The sequence below is a fragment of the Lissotriton helveticus genome, chromosome 10, assembly GCF_964261635.1.
Source record: "Lissotriton helveticus chromosome 10, aLisHel1.1, whole genome shotgun sequence".
Lineage (NCBI taxonomy): Eukaryota > Metazoa > Chordata > Amphibia > Caudata > Salamandridae > Lissotriton > Lissotriton helveticus.
Window position 1 is genome coordinate 276,672,552 of NC_136071.1, and position 19,962 is coordinate 276,692,513.

Sequence of the window (19,962 nt, forward strand, 5' to 3'; positions counted from 1 at the left end):
TGTTTCACTACTTCCAGTTACATCTGTAAACACCAAACAATCATCATGTAGGACCACACAGATTTCAACACAACAAGCAGACAATGAAGCTGGTTATAACATCCCGCCACTGGAGTCATCTACCAGTTCTACACAGCTCCATAAGCCTCCCACTTTTGTACAGACAGCCTCTTGCTATTTTATTAACACTGATAACTTGTCTGCGGATTCGCCAGACCCACTGTAAAGCGTGGAATAAGTGAATTTTTTATTTGGTTCAAAATACATACTTTACCACATACTTTACCCCATCCTGGATATGTATTTGGATTACAACTTCGTTACTTTTCCTATGGATTGGATTTGTGACTTTTTTTTCTTGCTTCTGAATGGACACCATCTCTCAGAACGCTCTGCTGTTGAACTTGTAAACAAGGTTTTAAAACCCCCATTCTTTATCACACAAAGTGTGAAGAGACCTTTCCATTGTGAACAGCCGTTCCAGTTCCTGATTGAATTGTTTGGGATAAGGCTCCGTATGATAGATCTGGACTGACAAACTTAACAAGTTCCATATGTTTTTAGGATTTCTTTAAATGATGTCATCACTCCTATCAGTATCTCTGATGATTGGGACATTCACACAATAAAACAAATGCTTGGTGATCTAGATCATTATACTGTATTTGAAAGTGAAGAAATATAGGCCTGGAGGTTCAGTGAGCTACAGGCACTGTCATCACAGCCACCATTACGTTCGTGAACACCCGATGGGGCTCTGGTAAGGACGAAGAGGAGAGAGGCATACAAAGTGTGCTTGACCGACCGTGAGCCGCAGGTAACGCCTGTGTGCAGTCAGGATCGGAATGTGAAAATAAGCATTTTGTAGGTCACGCGATACCATTAATCGTCTTCTTGGTCCAGGGCAGACAGGACTTGTGTGAGCAGGAGTTTTTTGAATTTCTTCTTTCCAGTCAGATGTTATTGACCTCCAGTGCTGCGGTTGATGGTGTATCCTGCCCACCCAGTGATGACATACTAAAGGGGTTTGGAGGCTGCAGCTCCGGGGAGTGGTGGACTGGCTCACCCTCTGGCTACCTCTGTCCCATGTGGGCTGTGGGAAGCGCATCCTTGGCTACAAAGTTGTGCGGTTGATTGGTTGGAAGCCCCTTCTGTGACCAAAGATGTGTGCAAGGAGTACTATGCTTAGAGAGGGGCCATGCAAAGGCCAAAGGACCTGGCCGTATCTCTGCAGTCCTTTAAACGCTGTAGCGCAGAGTCCGCCTACTCTCAATACACCAAGAGCCCTCAAAGGGCATGCCCAAGAGCAAAGCTTGGACATCCCCGAGAAGCTAGTGGTTCTCAGCAAAGTGTGGCCTCTAACCCCCACCGACAATGAAATCGCTCCGCCCAGGGAGTTGGTTTTGTTCTGCCCACATCGTATTGTGAACTTGGCTACATCCCTTCCATCAGCAATCGCTTGAGAGAGCATTGCTGGAGTCTTCTCAGAGACCATGAGCAGCACCTGCACAACCGAGTCCCAGGTGGTATGGGAATATCGGCCCAAGAGGCATTCAGTGTTCACTGACCACAGTGCCAGGATGGTGGAAGAACATCCTCTTCCCAAAGAAATTCAGCCTTTTGGATTCCATATCCCGTGGAGTGGTAGGGAATGTGCCAGGGTTAACTTTGGAGATGTAGGCTTAGACCACCAAGCTCTCCGGAGTGGGATGCTTGGTGAGGAAACTGGGGTCCCGTAAGGTGGGGGCAACAACGGCAATGCACAGGAACACTGAATAAGTATCTGGGAGGGGCAGTGCTTCTCAGATTTGCTCATTGAATCTAAAGGAAGGGTCCATGCTGAAGTTTGATTCGCACCAACCAGGCCGTGCACTCTGACTGACTGCACCTGCTGCACAATCTGGAACTACACCTCTGTGGATCAAACCTGCTTCAAAAGGACTAAAGAGTGGACGCCCTGCAAGCTACAGCCTAACAGAGCTCACCTGGACCATGGCCACCGAGAATACACAGCCTGGAATTCTATCAGTGGATTTGTAAGGGTTTTATCCAAGTGGATTGTGGGAATTCAAGTCCCAAACTTTCAAGGACCATCTAGGAGATCCAGACCCTGTTAATAAGTTTTGGACAGGTTGGGACCCTCAAAGGAACTTTGGGAAGAAGTCCCAGAAGTTTGGAGAACTTTGAAGCAAATTTGAAAAAAGCTCCGTAAGTGGACCGACTCGACCAGGCCAGCCAAGCTGGTGACCCTCAATCGCGAGTCAGCCTGCCCTCCAGGTTCGTCCCGCTGTAAAGCTCCTGGGGTCAGACTCCCAGAGTTTGATTAGGAGTTGGTCGAAACCCACGCCAGTGAACTCACACCGAATAGGGCCTGGTGAAGAGCATCGAGGGACACAGGGAGAAAAAGCTCTGTAAAAGTTTCAAGTCAAAACGTAGAAAAGGTGAAAGGGATCAACCCAGAGAGTCAAGCCACCCACCTTGGTTCCCTGGTTCAGCCCTCTGCAAAGCTCTGGAGGTCTGACTTCCATAAGTTTGACCAGGAGCTTGTCACAAGGCAAGCCAGCGGAACCCTCACCAAATCCGTACTGGCTGAGAGCTTCGAGGGACTCCAGGAAGAAAAGCTCCAGAAAAGTTTCTAAGTAAGAAGGTAAAAACTTTGACCAAGACCTACTGCGAGGGGTAGCCGTGCAGGGATCCATCACGGTCGGCCTGAAACTTTGACCCAGTCTAGCGCGACCAGATGTACCAATAGGTACTATAGGTTTCTTTGTGCTATATAGTTCTAAATATTTACAAAAATAATTTCTCCGGTTCCCTACACTGGATATTTTTCGTTTTGGTGTCATTTAAAAGATAACATTTTTCCTATTTTTATAATTTGCTTTTGGATTTTTATTGTGTTGTGTCTTAATTATTTACTGAATTGGTGTTTTTAAATGCTTTACATGCCGGTCTCTGAAGTTAAGCCTGCCTGCTCACAGCCAAGCTACCAAGGGTTGAGCATGGGAATAATTTTTTAAGACCTATTCTGAGCCCTATATTGTGTTAGTGGCATTATTGTCAGTGGTAGATTGCTAGAACATCCACACAATAAGGCTTGGTGAAAGCGTGTGGTGTCCCCCTGTAGCTGCTTTACATATGTCCACTATTGGAATGTTTTCTAGGAAAGCCATAGATGTATTTCTCTTTTGAGTAGAGTGCGCTCTAGGAGGTATAGGTAGAGTTCCTTTGGCTTTAGCCTAACATGTTTGAATGCACTTAACTATCCATCTGGTAATGCCCGATTTGGATACAGGGTTTCCTTTAAGAGGTGGTGAGAAAGCAACAGTTGTTTAGTGTTTCTAAAAGTTTTAGTCCTATCAATGTAGTATGTTAGAGCTCTTTTGACATCTAATGTATGGAGAGCTCTCTCCGCAACTGAGTTGGGTTGAGGGAAAAAAGGTAAGTCGATTGATTGAGGTGGAAACGAGAGAATACTTTTGGAAGGAATTTGGGGTTGGTGCGGGGGACCACCTTGTCTCTGTGGAGCTGGAAGGGATCTTCCAAGGTTAATGCACGGGGCTCACTAACACGTCTGAGTGAGGTAATAGCAATTAAAAATGCCACATGCCAAGAGAGAAATTAAAGGGGGCAAGTATGAGGGGGCTCAAATGAAGGGCCCATTGGTTGTGTAAGAACAATGTTAAGAGTCCATTATGTTGCAGGTGGAACCCGTCGTGGAATTACTCTTTTAAGACCTTCCATTAAGGCCTTAATTACTGGTATTTTGAATAAAGAAATGTATTGCCTATTTTGAAGCTAGGCAGCTACTCCAGCTATACGTAACCTTAACCTCTAGGCAAGAGAGCTGTAAATGAAGCATGCAACAGACAATGTTTTGTATTGTGGCATTAAAGGGATTCATTTGTCTTGATTGACAGTAGCATACAAATCTTTTCCACTTAGCTGCAAAGAATGCTCGAGTACTAGGAGTACAGGGTACTTGAAGAATGGTCATACATTCAGAGATTGAGGAATCCGAATTCTATGACCTCAGGAGCCAGATCGCCAGGTTGGTAGCTTTGGGATCGGAGTGCTTCTCTTTGGGTACCTCAGAGATGTCCAATATTTTTGTGAACCATGGATGCTACTAATATGAGTGTGAGAGACATTTGTCTGAGCTTCCGACCCAGAAATGGAAGGAGAGGGAGAGGAGCAGAAGTGTAGGCAAATGTCCCAGACTAATTCATCCACAGTGAATTGCCACTGGATCGGGTGTATGGGAACCTGGAGGCGAAGTTTGGGCATTTGGCGCTGTCCGCAGTTGCAAACAGATCTATTTGAGGTTACCCCCATCTGTGGAAGAATGGGAGTAAGACTTGTGGGTGGTGTTGCCACTCATGGGCTTGTAGCCACATCCTGCTGATGAGGCCCGCAAAAGCATTGTCTTTCCCCGGAAGTTACTCCACTAACAGATTAATGTTGTGATGGGCAGCCCAGTGCCAAAGCTCTGAGATAGGTGAGAAAGTTGTGGAGAACATGCCCATGTTTCTGTAAGTAGTACATGGCTGTCATATTGGCCATCCAGACAGGGACAACTTTGCCCATCAGTTGAGGTAGGAAGGCTTTCAATGCTAGGTGAACAGCTTGAAGCCCTAGATAGTTGATATGGAGACCCAATAAGACCAGTCACCCTTAGGGTGGTCTTCCCACAAGAGATTTGTCTGCTTACTTCTTCTTTTGTTAGAGTTAGGACTCTGGGCACTTTACGACTTCTGAGCAGTGCTTAAGTGCATATGCTTCTCCCCTAAACACGTAACATTGGTGTATACATAATGGACATATTTACTTTACTTGTAAGTTGGTTGTAAATCAGCATTTAAAACTACCATCCAAGCCTTAAACTCCCCTTTTATTACACATAAGTCATCCCTAAAGAAGGCCCTAGGTAACCCATAGGGCAAAGTGCCATATAAGTAAAAGGTAGGACATGTACTTTTAAGTTGTGCATGTCCTGGTAATGACAAACACCCAAATTTGCTTTTCACTACTGTGAGGCTGACTCCTCTCATATGTTTCACATTGGGAATTCCTTCATACACTTTTAGGGTGTAATTCCGGGTTAGAAAGGAGGAGCTGATCATGTTTTATATCTTTGGAATAGTATTAATAAATCCAACCTTAACAGCAAAGAGGCTTTAACAGGCTTTAACATTACTATTTTAAAAATGCAACTTTTATTTTTTTTAAAAAGGGCATTTCTCTGCTCTTACTGCTCTGTGTGCCTGCAGCCTGCCTCCAATATACATCTGGGGTGGATGCCAGCTACACTTTGTGCATTCCCTCTGGACAGCCACAAACACAGGAAGGTTAGGTGTATCTACATACTCATGGCTCTTCCTTAACAGGAAGGAAGGGGAAGCTGACACACATGAAGAGACAGTGTCCTGTTTCCCACACAAAGGACTGATTGCCCCCTACTGACTCCAAGTCACAACTGGGTGTAAGTACTGCATCTCTGACCCTACTAGGACAGTACACTACTGGACCTGTGAAGTACTCTGCAAAGAAGAAGGACCGCTGCATTGCTACAATGCTCAGAAAGAACTGCTCCGATGTGCCGCCTGTTGCCAGCTCAATGCTACCCTCAGCCCTGCTGAGGAAAAGGACCAGACCCATCTCACTTGAACCTAGAGTGACTCCAAGAGCTAGCTGGCTTGCCACCTGTTCTGAAGTCTAAGGGCCATCAAAGACTCCCTACAACCATGCAACAGCACCTGGACTCTGCCATCAGTGAAACCTGCCTAGCCAAGTGGTGCCAATCCAGTCCTGGGGTCTTGGAAGTTCTTGTTTCTGTGATGACCCAGTAGAATCCACTCAGACGACTTTGCACCAATTGAAACAAACGTATCGCCCTTGGATGCAGTTGCTGCCCGACATCGCTTCAACAGACTGCGACGACGGACTGCATGGCTAATGATGACGCATCGCAAAGGGGTTTGTCGACACAGCTTCACGGACTGTGTGAATCAGAACCAATGCATCACCTGCATCCACGGGATCGCCTCCTCTGCTCTTGGCACTGGATCCACGACGACGGAACTTCCTCCATCCAAGCTACTTTTTTAGCTGGACCTGTGCGAGACCAGTTGCCGTCTTGCTCTCCATCGCGGTTGGCCTGGACTTTGGATTTACCCTGGTATCCATGGTTGGAGCTTTATAACTCCAAGCACTATATTTTGATTTCATCTTTAAAAATGCATAACTCTGGTTCTACTCTTTCGATTTTTGTCATTTTGGTCTTGTTTTATTCATAAAATTATGATTTGTTTTAACCCTGTGTGGAGTATGATTGTGCTGTTTTAATTGTGTTACTGTGTGTGCTGCACAAATACTTTACACATTGCTTCTTTAGATAAGCCTGACTCCTCAGTGCCATGCTACCAAAGGGTAAGCATGGGTTATCTTTTAGTGTGTATCTTTATTACCCTGACTAGAGTGGTGGTTCCCGCTTGGACAGGATGCATACTTCTGCCAACCAGAAACCCCATTTCTAACAAGATCCATGCATTTGGTTTCCCACAGTCCCTGTATTGTGAGAACCTGAAGTATGAGCCACAATCCCCTCATGCGTCCTCTGCATAGTGGTCTAGCTCGCAGGGTTCATGATGCTTTACCGCTATGACTCCCTAAGCACGCTAGGACATCATGACTGATGATTTCCTGCATCCTCACTGGAAACGACCTTTACAATGCGGGCTGAGACATGCATGCCGTTTCCACGCAAGTGGAACAACGCTTGATTTAACCACGCATATAGATGGTAAAGACAGTTAGCAGTCTAGCAATGCGAGTGGACGGGGGTGTTGGAGACTTTCTGATGTCAGCAGATGGAATGGTGGCTTGGTGAGTACTTTTTTAACGTTTCATTTAGGTTTCAGCGCGGGAAGAAGGGGCAGTCTTTAGGGCTGGAGGCAGTTTTAGAGCTCAGGGTGGGGGGCGGGGGTCAGGTAGTTTTTTTGGGCAGGGTTTTAGGGCTCAGTTTAGGGTGGGGGAAGGGGTCACTTTGAGGGCAGGGTTTTGGGGCTTAGGGTGGGACAAGGGGCAGTTTTCAGGGGAGGGGGCAGTTTTAGGGCTCAGGTCTGGGGTAGTTGTGTAGGGCTGGGGGCCGGGTTTTGGGGCTCGGGTGAGGGGTTCATATAGTTTTTAGGGTTTGTGTGGGTAGATTGCAGGGAAGAAGCAGGGTTTTAGGGTTCAGAGAGGGGGGGGTGCTGGGGTGGGATGTTTAATATATCTTTACCAATCATGCCTTTACAAAGCAATGCAGTGTAAAAGCATGCGGGGTAGAGGCGTGCGGGGTAAAAACCTTATATGTAGGTTTATGGCATAGCTAATGGACGAACATAGTCAAAAAGCAGCAGAGTGCTGTACACTGTCAAATTCAATGAGAAAGAATTGAGGAAGCGGTGTTGTGAATGGTTAAAGCATTGTGATGTAGTGCTCTTTAAAGAGGTGCGTCTTCAACTCTTTCCCTCTATTGAAGCATTGAAGCAGTATTTGGGCGGTAGCGTTTGAGACGGGGTTGTTGTTCCAGATCCTAGGTGCAAAGTAGGAAAATCCCTGCTTTGTTTTCCTTCAGGTTTTTTCCCCCCATTTGTTTTCATTCCGATGGTATGCTGGCTGCGGGTGTGCAGAGAAACACCAGAGATGATAAGGGGCGATGCTGGTCTTGATAGGCTTTGTAAATGATGCAGTGGTATTAGAAGATGGTGCAGGCCGGCAAGAGGAACCAGTAGAGTTCCATCAGGATTGGGGAGGAGGGGTGAGGACCTGATGTGATTATATTCCTTTGGGCCATGGATAAGTCATGCTGCAGCGTGTAAGATGTCCGTAAGCAGTGCCAGTGTACAATCTGGTAACCCATGCAGTAGGGCAAGCGCACATGGACTTGAAAAGCAGTTTTGGAGTCCCTTTCTGGAAGAAATTGTTCAACTTTATTTTGAAGACAGAGCTGGTATCAGGCAATCTTTGTTTTTGGCAATATGTTCCTTGAAGGTCAGGTTAGTGTCCAGGGTGAATCCAAGATACTTGGCATTAAGTGAAAATTGGGGTTCAAAGCTGTTAAGATTCATGTCACAGAGACAGCTTTGTACTGTATCTTGTTTTATTTTCCTTGGCAAATAACAGGAATTCTGTTTGGCTGGGTTGAACTTCAAGTAGGTGCTGGACTTCCAGGTTGATGATGTGCAAGCAGTGCTTGAGACTTTGAACGTCTGAAGCATAGGAGTCCTTGATAGCTGAGATACAAAGTTTTGACTATGGTACTGGAGGGAGCAATAAAGAACCAGTAAAACTGATTAAAGCATCTTGTTTAACTACCAAAGGTCCTTCCAGAATGGAAGCTGCGAAAAGCACTAGGCAGGAAGAACTGGAGGACGCACAGAGTGAGAGGTTGTGACCAAATGGGGAGCTAAAAAAAAAGGAATATGATATTATAAAAAATAAAAACTAGGTTTAGAAGTTCCAAGTGAGTTCATATTAGACAACTAAAAGAAAAATGCCTAGCATATTTAATATGCATTGCGGGCCACTCTAAAACAAACAAGCACAGGAATAAAGGTGTATGGAGCTTAGAGTGCAACAAAAGATATACACATCATCAAAAAGATGTCTTTCATAAACACTTACCAATCAGTAGCAGGTTCCAATTTGTTTGGCTCTTCTAAGATGCTTGAGACCAGTCCAAACATATCTGGCCCACTCCCAGAATACGAGAGGTTTACTGGGGTCCTAGAAGACAAAAGTTTCAGAAATATTTTAAATATTCTGAAGTTAAACAGACAACTGAAATTACTCATTGGAATGGTAGTACTTAATCCTTCACGGATAAAGTATTCAAGCAGAAGGCTAAGCTCCCTCTCCCTCTTTTCTTATGTCTTGATCTGCTTTTACACACTGTGCCTTTGTCCCCTCATCCTTGTTTCCACCCTTTCGTGTCTTTATTTTCTCTCTAACCCTCGGTATCTCGCTTTCCTATCTGTCTAGTTACCCTTCCTCATCCTATTGACATCTCCTTCATTCTCTCATTTATCCTTTGCTTTATTTAAATCACTAATTTTGTGCCTTGATTTCCCCGAGATGCTGATAATGGAGGTAATGGGGTGGTTTTGGACTTTGATAGTTATAATTAGGAGACTATGAGACAACCGAGTGTGTCCACTGATTAGGTACAATGTACTTGTAATATGTATGTTGATATTCAAAACAACATGAAATTTGTGTGGTACAATGAGGGCTATCTAGATCATAAATAATTCAGATTTTTACATGTCACGAATCTGGTGACACTTTTAATAATTGTTTTGCCCAAGATACATAGAGGTGGACAGATAACTACTATTTAGACTTATAATATCTGGAATTAGGTTCTGCACTGAAAGAATTTCTGAATATATCAACATTTTTGTCACCTATGGTTAGTAGTTTAGCGTCTTATGTAAAAGACGTTAAGGATTTATTAGGAAAGCTGTCTGATATTTCATGGGAGGGCACTTACTTCTTGGTATCCATGGATTTTGAGTTTGTATACCATCATCAGACATGAATATGGTATGGTTACACAAAGATATTTTTTCTCTTCCAAGTTTGCTAGCTTTTTTAAACATGTCAAAATAATATTGGATATTATGGAGTTTGTCTGACAGAATAACTATTTCTTATCTCAGCGAGTTTGTACCATCAGATTCAGGGCATGGCCATGGGTGCTGGGTTTGCAATTTCTTATGCCAACCTATTCATGGGATGGTATGAGAGGAAGCATGCTTGGAATGAAAAACTGCATGGTGGCTATAATCATGTGGTCACATGGTATCGATACATGGATGATGTTTTTGTAATATGGAATGGAACTGAATCAGAATTATTATCTTACCATGAGTTTCGTAATTCCAATAGTTTTACATGTTGAATTATCTTTGGAATATGACAAATTTAAGCTAACTTTTTAGATCTGGAACCTTTATATGAAATAACAGGTCCTACATGGCAGATCATACAGGAAAACAACAGCCAGCAATAGCGGTTTTCATTTTGACTCTGGCCATCCTTATAAATAGAAGATCAACATCCCATATGGGTAATTAGAGACACAAATGCAATTGTACAAATTGGTGCATTATCACAAACAGAAATTGGAGACTACTGCTAGAATACTCAAATGAGGTTATCCAACTGAGATTATTAATAAGGCATTATCAAAACGCTCGTACTGTTAATCGTGCAGCTCTACTGCACGACAAAATTAAGAAAAAACAGCCACTTATTATATGGTGGATGAGGTTGGATTTATCACAAAACTCTGTGCCAAGAATAAGAGTATTTTTAACATTTGGCGTAAACACTGGGCAATATTGAAAACGGATAAGGACTTGGGTGATTTCATTACTGATTATCCAATTGTTACTTTTAAAAAAGCAAATTTGTTGAAAGGCATTTTAGGCCCGAGTGACACACAGATATGTACAGAGAAAAACTTTTACTTGTTTGGGAAACTGACCAGTTTGTTGCTTTATATGTAACAATTGTGTTTGCTGCAAATACGTCAAAGATAAAACTGTCATTTTCACAAATCAGGTTATACTAAAGTGTTTAAGATCTAGGAGTTTATCAATTGTACCACTCTTTTTTGTGGTTATATAGTGACATGCTTCTGTTCATTACAATATGTTGGTTCAAGTATCAGGCCACTTAAAAAGAGATGGAAAGAATATCTTAATGGCATACGTAATGGCCATAGGAGATCTCAGACTGCGATGCCCTTTTTGAATAACAGCCAACACAGTGACATGAGGCTGATTTCATTATTAGTGATTGAACATATATACCCAAACACTATATAGGTGGAGATATGGTGCTAAAATTGTGTCATAAGAAGACTAGGTGAACTGATATAGTACGGACTGTTTCATTTTGTTTGAACATGTACACTACATTGTAATTAACGGTTTGGTGATCTTTTGTGTGTACCGATTCAATTTCACCAACTATGAATGGTTCTTTTTTATGTATAGGACTTATTAGTTGTTGTTACTGACTGACTGCTTGGTCAAATCTCTTGTTGAGGCCATTATTTCTGGGTCCATCTGTAGTATTTTCTGTACTAAGTCGTGATCGGAGACCTTATTTAGGACATTAGTAGGTCATAATATTTTTTTTATTTTCTAGTTGGCTGTTATGGCTTTGATTAATGGAAAACCTTAGGTATTTGTTCAACAGTGGTAGCATGGCAGTTTGTATTGTATATTTTTGTTCATCTTCTGTTTTCAGTGCGGCCTTGTTCATGATTCAGGTGTGGTTCAATGGTTTCTTCCCTAATGTCAAGATCATAGGCATTAAGGGTTCGCATTTGTAATGTCAGATGTTATTAGAAGTTTACCAGTTTTCCGTCATATTCATTTTTGACTACGAGTGACTGGGTTTCACATTAGTGTTTTGTTTCATTGCATACCTTTTTTGTAGACTAAGTGTCCAATCGATTAATTTGAACCTAAAAAGGTGTATAGGTGGGTTTAATCGACGCATGGTTTGTTTGTTGTTTTTGCATTTCGTTTTCGGGCTACTTTGGGGTAGCTGGGTATTTGGCACAATGGCTTGCTTATCAGCGTGTACCGAGGAGCTGTGAGGGGTCTGAACCTGCAGTTTTCCGGTGCCTGTGAGTTTTGCTTTCTTGCTCATTCACACTCATATTTGATTTGATTAGGCATTTAGGAGAGATATAGTTATAGGTGGTTTTGTTTATATAAAGCTTTCATGCAGTATTTAAATTTTCGGACACTGTGGTTTGGATTTAGGTTAAAGGATTGATAGCCTAGGAAGCTTGAGAAAGTTGTGCCAATCGGATTTTGCTTCATTTGTATGTCGGTAGATTATTTGACATTTTAAAAACGGTTAGCTAATTTAGTAGACCATGACATCAGACGTTAATGAGAGGAGTGAGTATTTTAAGTGAATGATCATTTTAAACAAGGTTTGGACTCTCTCTTCATGTTGAAAGAGGAGACTGAGTTGAAGGTTAAACAGGTTTGGGACAAATGGTGTACGACTGCATTTTGGTACTAGTACAGCAACTTTAATTTATTGTTTGTTATCCATTTATTGTTTTGTAGTTGGGGCTAGAGGTGTTTCAGTAATGTGCGGAGGTTTTAAGGTATCACATTAAACTTGGAATGCACTCCAGTGACCGAAGGTGAAAGATCACGTTCACTTGTGTAATTTTGGGTAAGATGGTTACACAGGTCTTCGTTATGATTATCGGTGCCATTTCAGCCAGATGGTTATTGACAGTGATGAGACTTTGTTTCTTTTATTGCTTATTTTTTTAGAAGTTTGGAGTTTTTGTGATTTGATCTTTGTCATCATCAGTAGTCTGTATCCCGCACTGATGTGTGACTTGTGCCTCTTGGTATTATGAGTGCATACCTCTGTATAGATACATTACTTTGTTTTTTCCTCACATAAGATTGATGATCGCTTTGGGAATAAGAGTTGTGGGTGAGTGTGTCTGTGTTTCTAATTTTGAGTGATCTAAGATCACTCTAATATGATGAAGGGGTGAACCCTACAGGCAGTTGTAGCTGGTGTGCTTTTATCAATTTCAGATCTTTCAATTCCTATTGTTTTTGAATCTGCTAAATAACTGAAGAGATTGAACCATTCCGTCTGTCTGTTTCTACTCATTTAACAATTTGAGAGAGATCTCTCCTGCAACTTTTTTACATGCCCAAACAAAATGTATACACATCACACATGTAGTGTTTGGTTGATTCAAAGATCTCGTTATGGGGTATTTCCTTTTAATTATTATTTGCTCCTTATACCATTAGTTTTGATCCAAAGTACAAAGGTGAATCTAACGGTTTGCATGAATTTGAGACTGGATACACTAACCTTTATTTAGGTGAAATTTATTACGTTTAATTAATTTTTAGAGTCCGCTTATTCCAGTATGAACGTATAGGTATACTTGGTTAATGTAATAACCATGTTCAATTAGTAAGTAAGTAAAAGTTTATTTGATCATTTGTATGACCATAACAAAGTAAAAACATCACAGTTCATAGTTAAGATCAATTACATCATAAAAAGAATTAAGAAGGGGAAATAGCACCATATAAATTTAAAACCTGTTAAAACACAGTCCCTATAATGAAGTGCATTATTTACTATAGTATTGATCACAGGTTGTTTGCCTTTTTACAAATGCCTTGGTTATCACAGTTCATAATCACAATTTACCAGCTAGGCAGTTTTTCATAGTCTTCGCTCTCCACCACCATGCATATAACAAAAATCTCGAAAGTGCAAAGACCAGCCATCTAGTCGACTCTGATTTAAAAATCCTCATTGCATCTGCTGGGCTTCGACATGATAGCAGGCGACAAATTGGTGCAATCCAGTTCCTACGAAAGTCTACATAAGCTGTACAATAAAGAATAAAGTGACTACTAGTCTCTATGGCAGAGTGACATTTCGGACATGTCGAGGGGAGTGAATCATGTCCCCATTTGCTCTTTACTGAATTTAGAGGCAGGGTACCATATCTGAATTGTAAAAACAACATTCTCGCCTGGGGTGCTTCAACCTCATCAAGAAACAGTTCAAAGCTGTAGCTGGGTTTTATTTTGAGAAAGGCAGAGGTCAGTGTACCGCTGACATTCAAATTTAAAATACACTGGTCTTGGTAGTCCCGGAGACCATCTCTTTCTTAATGCCTTCCGGGAAATCCCAGACAAAACCCATACTAAGTTTATAAAACCAGTCTCTGATCCCTCCAAGCCATTTGACACGCCCATTCATTTTGTGGAGGTTAATTAGCTCCGTTAAGCAGCTTCTAAGAGGGACTTGAGAGTTGTTGACCCAGATCCTGTTCCAAAAAATGTGTACCCTCAGGATCGCAAAATGGGCAATGGATCTAAGGCCAAGGTCCAGTCTCAAGGGTAAAAGAGGGGTGTTCATAGGTAGATTAAAAATTATCCTGATGAACGTATTTTCTGCTAAGACTAGACCTTTTAGGTTTTCTAAGCCCCAGAGGTCCGCTCCATAGAGCGCTGCACCTAGACCTTTTGCTCTATGGAGTTCTATCAATGGGGATGTTGGCCTGTATGGAGAAGCTTTGACCCTCTTGTTTATTGCACTATCTATATGTTGGAGTGTTAGAGTGCTCTTTTCTATTTGGTCCGACCAAGCGAGATTTTCATTAATTCGAACCCCAAGATAGTCAAAGGATTTTACCTGCTCCAAGCTTTGGAGTTGAGAAGCAACTTTTCCTTTTGGTGCTTATGGGGGTTGAACACCATATATTTGGTCTTGCTACAATTGATTACAAGCCCCCTAGAATTACAGGCTCCCTCAAATCTATTGAGGAGGTTCTGGATTCCCCGTGGCGTTTTTGCAATCAATAGGGTGTCATCCGCAAATAGCAAACAGGGAACAGTTCTACCTGCACTTTTAGGAGGATCCCCATCACAATTAAAAAGCTCATCTATAACTCCATTCACAAAGAGTGTGAATAGAGTAGGGGCCAGGACGCATCCCTGGCGAACACCTTTTTGGATATTTATGTTGCCCGTGAGTCCACCATTCGAATTCCATCTAACATTTGCAAAGTTGTTTACATGCAAGCGGACCAAGATGTTAAGCAGGTATGGTGGTAGACCCATATCTCTCAGAACGGACCAGGGCTACATACAAACTCCCAAACTATTCTGCCCAGATTTGGGGCTGCAAATAGAAACTATTTTCTATTTTCAGGCTACTAGAGCCTTTGGCCATTAAGTTCCAACATTTTTGACTATTCCTCATCTTTGAGGTTTCCACAAGGACTCCCCATTTCTCAGCCTCCCAGTCTTTTCTGGCGTTTTTCTGGTTGCAAAGGTAATTTTTCCTACATGCTCTTATGTTATCTGGAGTTTGGTCTTTACCGCCTTCATTAGGGTTTCCTTAGCCTGTCTGCATGATTGATTATACCATAGCTTGGAGTGCTTACGTGGGAGGATATTATCATTTATTTTACAAAAAAAGGGTTTTATGGCATCATTTAATTCCCTAAAAACATGCAGAGTATCAGCCCTGTTCTCATTTGTTGGGGCTAGTTCCACTAGGGCTAGCTCTACCCTTTTGTAAATTTTTGGGAGGGCGGTTTGATCTAAAAGAATCATCAGCCATTTATGTTTATAGGATTTGTAAAGCGCGTGACTACTCTCGGGCATCTCAGCGCTAATAGAACAGTTTAGCGAGAGTAGGTAACTAGTCCTGTGGGAAACGCCAGGTCTTAAGTTTTTTCCTGAACTGTGCTTCTTCTTGGTGGATCGAATGTCAGGGTCTAGGCTGTTCCAAAGCTTAGGTATCGGATGGGAAAAAGATCTTCCACCCCATCTGACTCTTTTTGTTACGGTGTTCTTCATGAGAAACTTTGAACTCGACCTGAGCTGTCGTTGGGGTGTGTAATGAGTGACCAGGCTTTGAATGAGTGCCGGACCTCTTCCGTGCATGGCACGATAGGCGAGATTGAGGGATTTAAATTTGATTCTGGCTTGAACCTGAAGCCAGTGTAGTTCCTTCAGTCTTTATTTATTTATTTATTTATTTATGGTATTTATAAAGCGCTCTGCAACCCTACGGGCATCCTGGCGCTGTGAAAGTGTAACTGAAACAGATGTGCATCATGGGTAGAATGGGGGGGTGATCAGTTTACTTCTGGGGCAGTTAAACTTTAGGGAAGAGCCATGTCTTTACCTTTTTTCGAAAAGGCGTCAGTTCGCTTGTTTTCCTAATAGCAATAGGGAGGCTATTCCAGAGATGGGCTGCCGCTATACTAAAGGCTCTGCCACCATGAGTGGCTTTCCTGATCCTAGGTATACTGATGAGATTAGTGGAAGAGGATCGGAGGGTCTGTGTGGGCTCATACCATTTAAATTTGTTTTGTAATGGTATAGGGCCCAGCCCATGCACTGCCTTGAAGACAGTGCATAGAGATTTGAAGAGGATCCTCTGATGCACGGGCAGCCAGTGTAGCTCAGCCCATGCAAGAGTGGTGGAGGATCTTCGTCCTCGGGAAAGTGCCATTTTCGCTGCCGCCGCCTGGATGCTCTGAAGTCTGGAAATCAAGTAAGCAGGAGATTCCAGTAGCAGAGCGTTACGATAATCCAGGCGGCTGAGAATAGTGCTCCTGACTACGGTGGCTCTAGTCTGTGCTGGGAGGAGAGGCAGCAGCTTTCGAAGGCCTCGCTTTAAGGCGAAGCAGCTGCTCACCTGCTTGTTGACGTTGGTCTCTAGACTCAGGCTGTCATTAAAGCTGACCCCTAGGTTCCGCACTGATTTTACTTGAGTCAGTAACTCACCTGACTCCAGAGGCCAAAAGTCAACAGGCAGGCTTCTGGCGATTCTACCTACTTTGCAGTGCATTATTTCGGTTTTACCACTGTTGAACTGTAGTGAATTACTATTTAGCCAAGATGCCATTTCCAGCATGCGGGTGTGGAAGGTCTCGAGTGATTCTGCATGAGCACCATCAAGAGAAATCATCAGCTGCGTGTCATCAGCATAGTTGATCACGCTAATGCCGTGAGCCTTGATGATGCCCATCAGGGGTTGCATGTAAACATTAAAAAGGATCGGACTGATCGCAGACCCCTGTGGAACCCCATGTGGAACTATAGCAAACTCAGACTGGTATGGAGGGAGTGCCACTGCCTGCCTTCTATCCGTCAGGTAAGAGCGGAACCAATCGAGCGCAATTCCCTCAACTCCAAAGCTTTTCAGCCTTGTCAGCAGGATGTCGTGACTCACCGTATCGAATGCGGCGGACAGGTCCAGCAAAATTAAGATTGCTGATTCTCCCCTGTCCGCCCTCATTCGCAGGTTGTCCAGGACCATCAGCAGAGCTGACTCGGTCCCATGGGCTGGTCTGAAACCGAATTGCTCCTCTTCAAGGATGTTGTTAGTTTCCAGGAAGAGGGACAACGATCTGCTGACCAGCCATTCCATGATCTTAATTGGATACGGCAGGAGCGATATAGGTCGGTAGTTCTTATGGCAATTGGGGTCCAAATTTGATTTTTCAGCAGGGGGGTGGCAACTGCCAGTTTCCATTCTTTCGGTACAATACCTGTGTCGAGGGATTGATTGCATAGCTGACGAAGTGCTGGAAAGAGTTCAGCCCCAAACTCCTTTACTATTTTGTGAGGTAGAGGGTCCAGTGGGGATCCCGATGTTATGTTGAGGGCTGTTTGCGCAAACTCTTGTTCTGCCGGAGTCTCGAATCTATCCAAAATAAGCCTTTGGCGTGGGGTGTCCCTCCATTCCTTCACTCTTCTTCCCGTTCTCCATGCTGCTTTTGTGCTGCACTAGGGGAGTGAGGGCATCCTTCATACTCTCTATTATCTTGGTAATTTTTTCCTGGAAGAAGGAGGCCAAACCGTCGCATAATTCCTGTGAGGGCTTGATATTGCTATTAGCGCACTCAGGATGGGACAGATCTTTTACTATACTAAAGATGTCACGTGACTTGTTGGAACTTTTTAGGATTAGATCTGCAAAATAGTTTGCTTTGGCTGTGGTAATCTCTTTCTTATACTGAGTTATTGTCTGCCTCCAGAGTAGTCTATCCTGCTCTATATAGTTTTTCCTCCAATGCCTTTCCGCCTTTTTACAGACATTTTTCAGATCTTTCAGTGTTTCCGTGTACCAGGGCGCGGAAGGGTTGCCTCTTTTTCTGATTACTTTCAGCGGTGCAATATGATCAAGTTTTCTGGTTATCTCATTGCATAGTAGGCGATAGTTCGTGGTAATATCGTTCTCTGGGTTAAACAAGGTCCCCAATTGAAAGAGGTCAGTCTCCTCTTCCTCTTTTCTTTTTAATAGTCCCTTCCAGTCACGACTAATGAAGGTCCTGATCTGCGTGTTTGCCAGTCCTATATTAACCAGAGTGTGGATATTAAATGTTAAGAGATGGTGATCTGACCATCCTACTGGTTGTATTGTTCCCATGGTTATAAGATCTTTTGCAGCGAATATTAGATCCAGAATGTTTCCTTCCCTATGTGTGGGGGTGGTTATCCATTGTTTTAGCACTAAGTTGGCACAGGAATGTGTGATGTTGTAAAAGGCTGTGTCTAGTTGGCCGTTGGTCCACAGGTTAAAATCTCCCAGTACTAATAGTCTGCTAAGGGAGATTGTCAGGTTGTTAATGACAGCGATCAGTTCCTGCTGTTGCATAGCGTTGATGTACCCCGGTGGCCTGTAGCAGATTAGGCCAGTAAGGCAACGGCCTGAATCATGCTTGATCGATATCCCAAGAACTTCAACACATGAGACCGTATCAATGTCCAACGTCGCAATGTTCAAATCTTCCCTGAAAATGATTCCCGTTCCTCCCCCTCGTCCCTCGGTCCTAGGGTTGTGAACAATCTTATACCCTACTGGGCATGCCGGCCCCAGCTCGGACTCTAGTCCGGCCACCGTCCATGTTTCGGTTAGAAACAGAATATCCAGGTTATTGGATTCCATCAGTAGCTGTATCTCGGTGGCATGTTTTGGGAAGGATCTAACATTTAGTAACCCACTTTTTAACTCTCCCTTAGGTCTATGTCCTTGTTCTGTATACGATGTCTTGTCTAGCGGGATGTGCCCGTTACCTGAGGCCTGGTCAGATTTAGATAATAGTTCGAGTGAGAGGGGGTTGATATGTGGCAGGCAAGTTAGACAGTTAGAGCAGGGATTCTTATCCTTGGATGTTATATTAGGGGCTAGTCGTGGGCAGGTTGCTTTACCGGCCAATGGATCCAGCATTATCAGGGTATCCCTACTATATCTATGAGTCTCACTATCCGGAATAAGTCGGACAAGGGGGGTGGCCCTGGGCCCGGTCTCGGCACGGACGAGCGCAGACGAGCTTGCCTTAAGCGCGCCTTTGGCGCACAAACGGCTCGCCCGCTGCGCTCGTCCGCTGCGTCCGCTGCGCTTCCGGTGAATGCACATACTTTATTTAATTGATTGACCTCTGGGTACATTCAATAGTAGCCGTGCTGCTGCGTTTTGAACAACTTGAAGACGGTTGATTACATATTTCGGGGAACCCAAAAAGAGGGAGTTGCCGTAGTCCAGCCTTGAGACCACCAGGGCCTAAACCACTTTTCTCCTTCCGTCTTCTGGAAGTAGGGGCATAATCTTCCTAAGCAGACGTAATATCCCAAAGCAGGTGCCAGATAGCTTTTTGGCCTGTGTCTCCATTGTGAAGTTTTGATCTAGCCACATGCCGAGGTTTTTTATGGCAGGTTTGGGTGAAGGCGGTGATCCCCAACTGATAGGCCATGGAATATCCACGTGAGGGTTAAGGTTGTTACCCAGAATCATCAGTTCTGTTTTGTCGCCGTTTAACTTAAGTTTACAGTCTGCCATCCAAGATCTGATTTTCTCGAGGCAGGGAACAAGCTGTCGATTATCAGAACATTTAACACTTCTCTCGTTGTTACTTGTGATCACTGGAGCATTGTTTTGTGATATAGGGCCATGGCAGTCCAGCATATTAAACACTGTTAAAAATAGTGCGTTATGGTCACTGTCGTCCCTATCAATAACCACCGTGTCTTTTATATTTCCCCAAAGTTCAATATTGACTAAAAAATAGTCGATTCTGGATTTATATGCCCCTCTCTTAAAAGTAAACCCGGCTCTCCTATCCGAGTCAGTATTCCATTGCATGCTCGTAACCCATGATCAATGATCAGAGAATTTACTTGTTGGGCTGCCCTGGTTCACTTTTTAATTGGTGGAATTTCCAGTTTCGGGATTCCTCTTGCTTCATCCCCCTCTTCAATAAGTTCCTGGATATAATCAACAGGCTCAAAGGTAATGTTTAAATCACCGGCAATTATTAGCCGGTGCCTCCCTCTTGCTAGGTCATCTAGAGTGTCAGTGTTTCAGAGG

The 19,962-nt window shown here is 43.3% G+C and overlaps 1 protein-coding gene across 2 annotated transcripts in view; it reads right to left on the reverse strand.

Annotated features, from left to right (window-relative positions):
• The window catches only part of LOC144786252 (meiosis-specific coiled-coil domain-containing protein MEIOC-like), a 262,476-nt gene that overhangs the window by 195,048 nt on the left and 47,466 nt on the right, over positions 1-19,962 (reverse strand). For both annotated transcript variants that reach the window (XM_078665297.1, XM_078665298.1), the window contains exon 3: positions 8,668-8,769. In XM_078665297.1, coding sequence (XP_078521423.1) covers positions 8,668-8,769 — 102 coding nt within the window. The remainder of the gene's footprint in view (positions 1-8,667; positions 8,770-19,962) is intronic.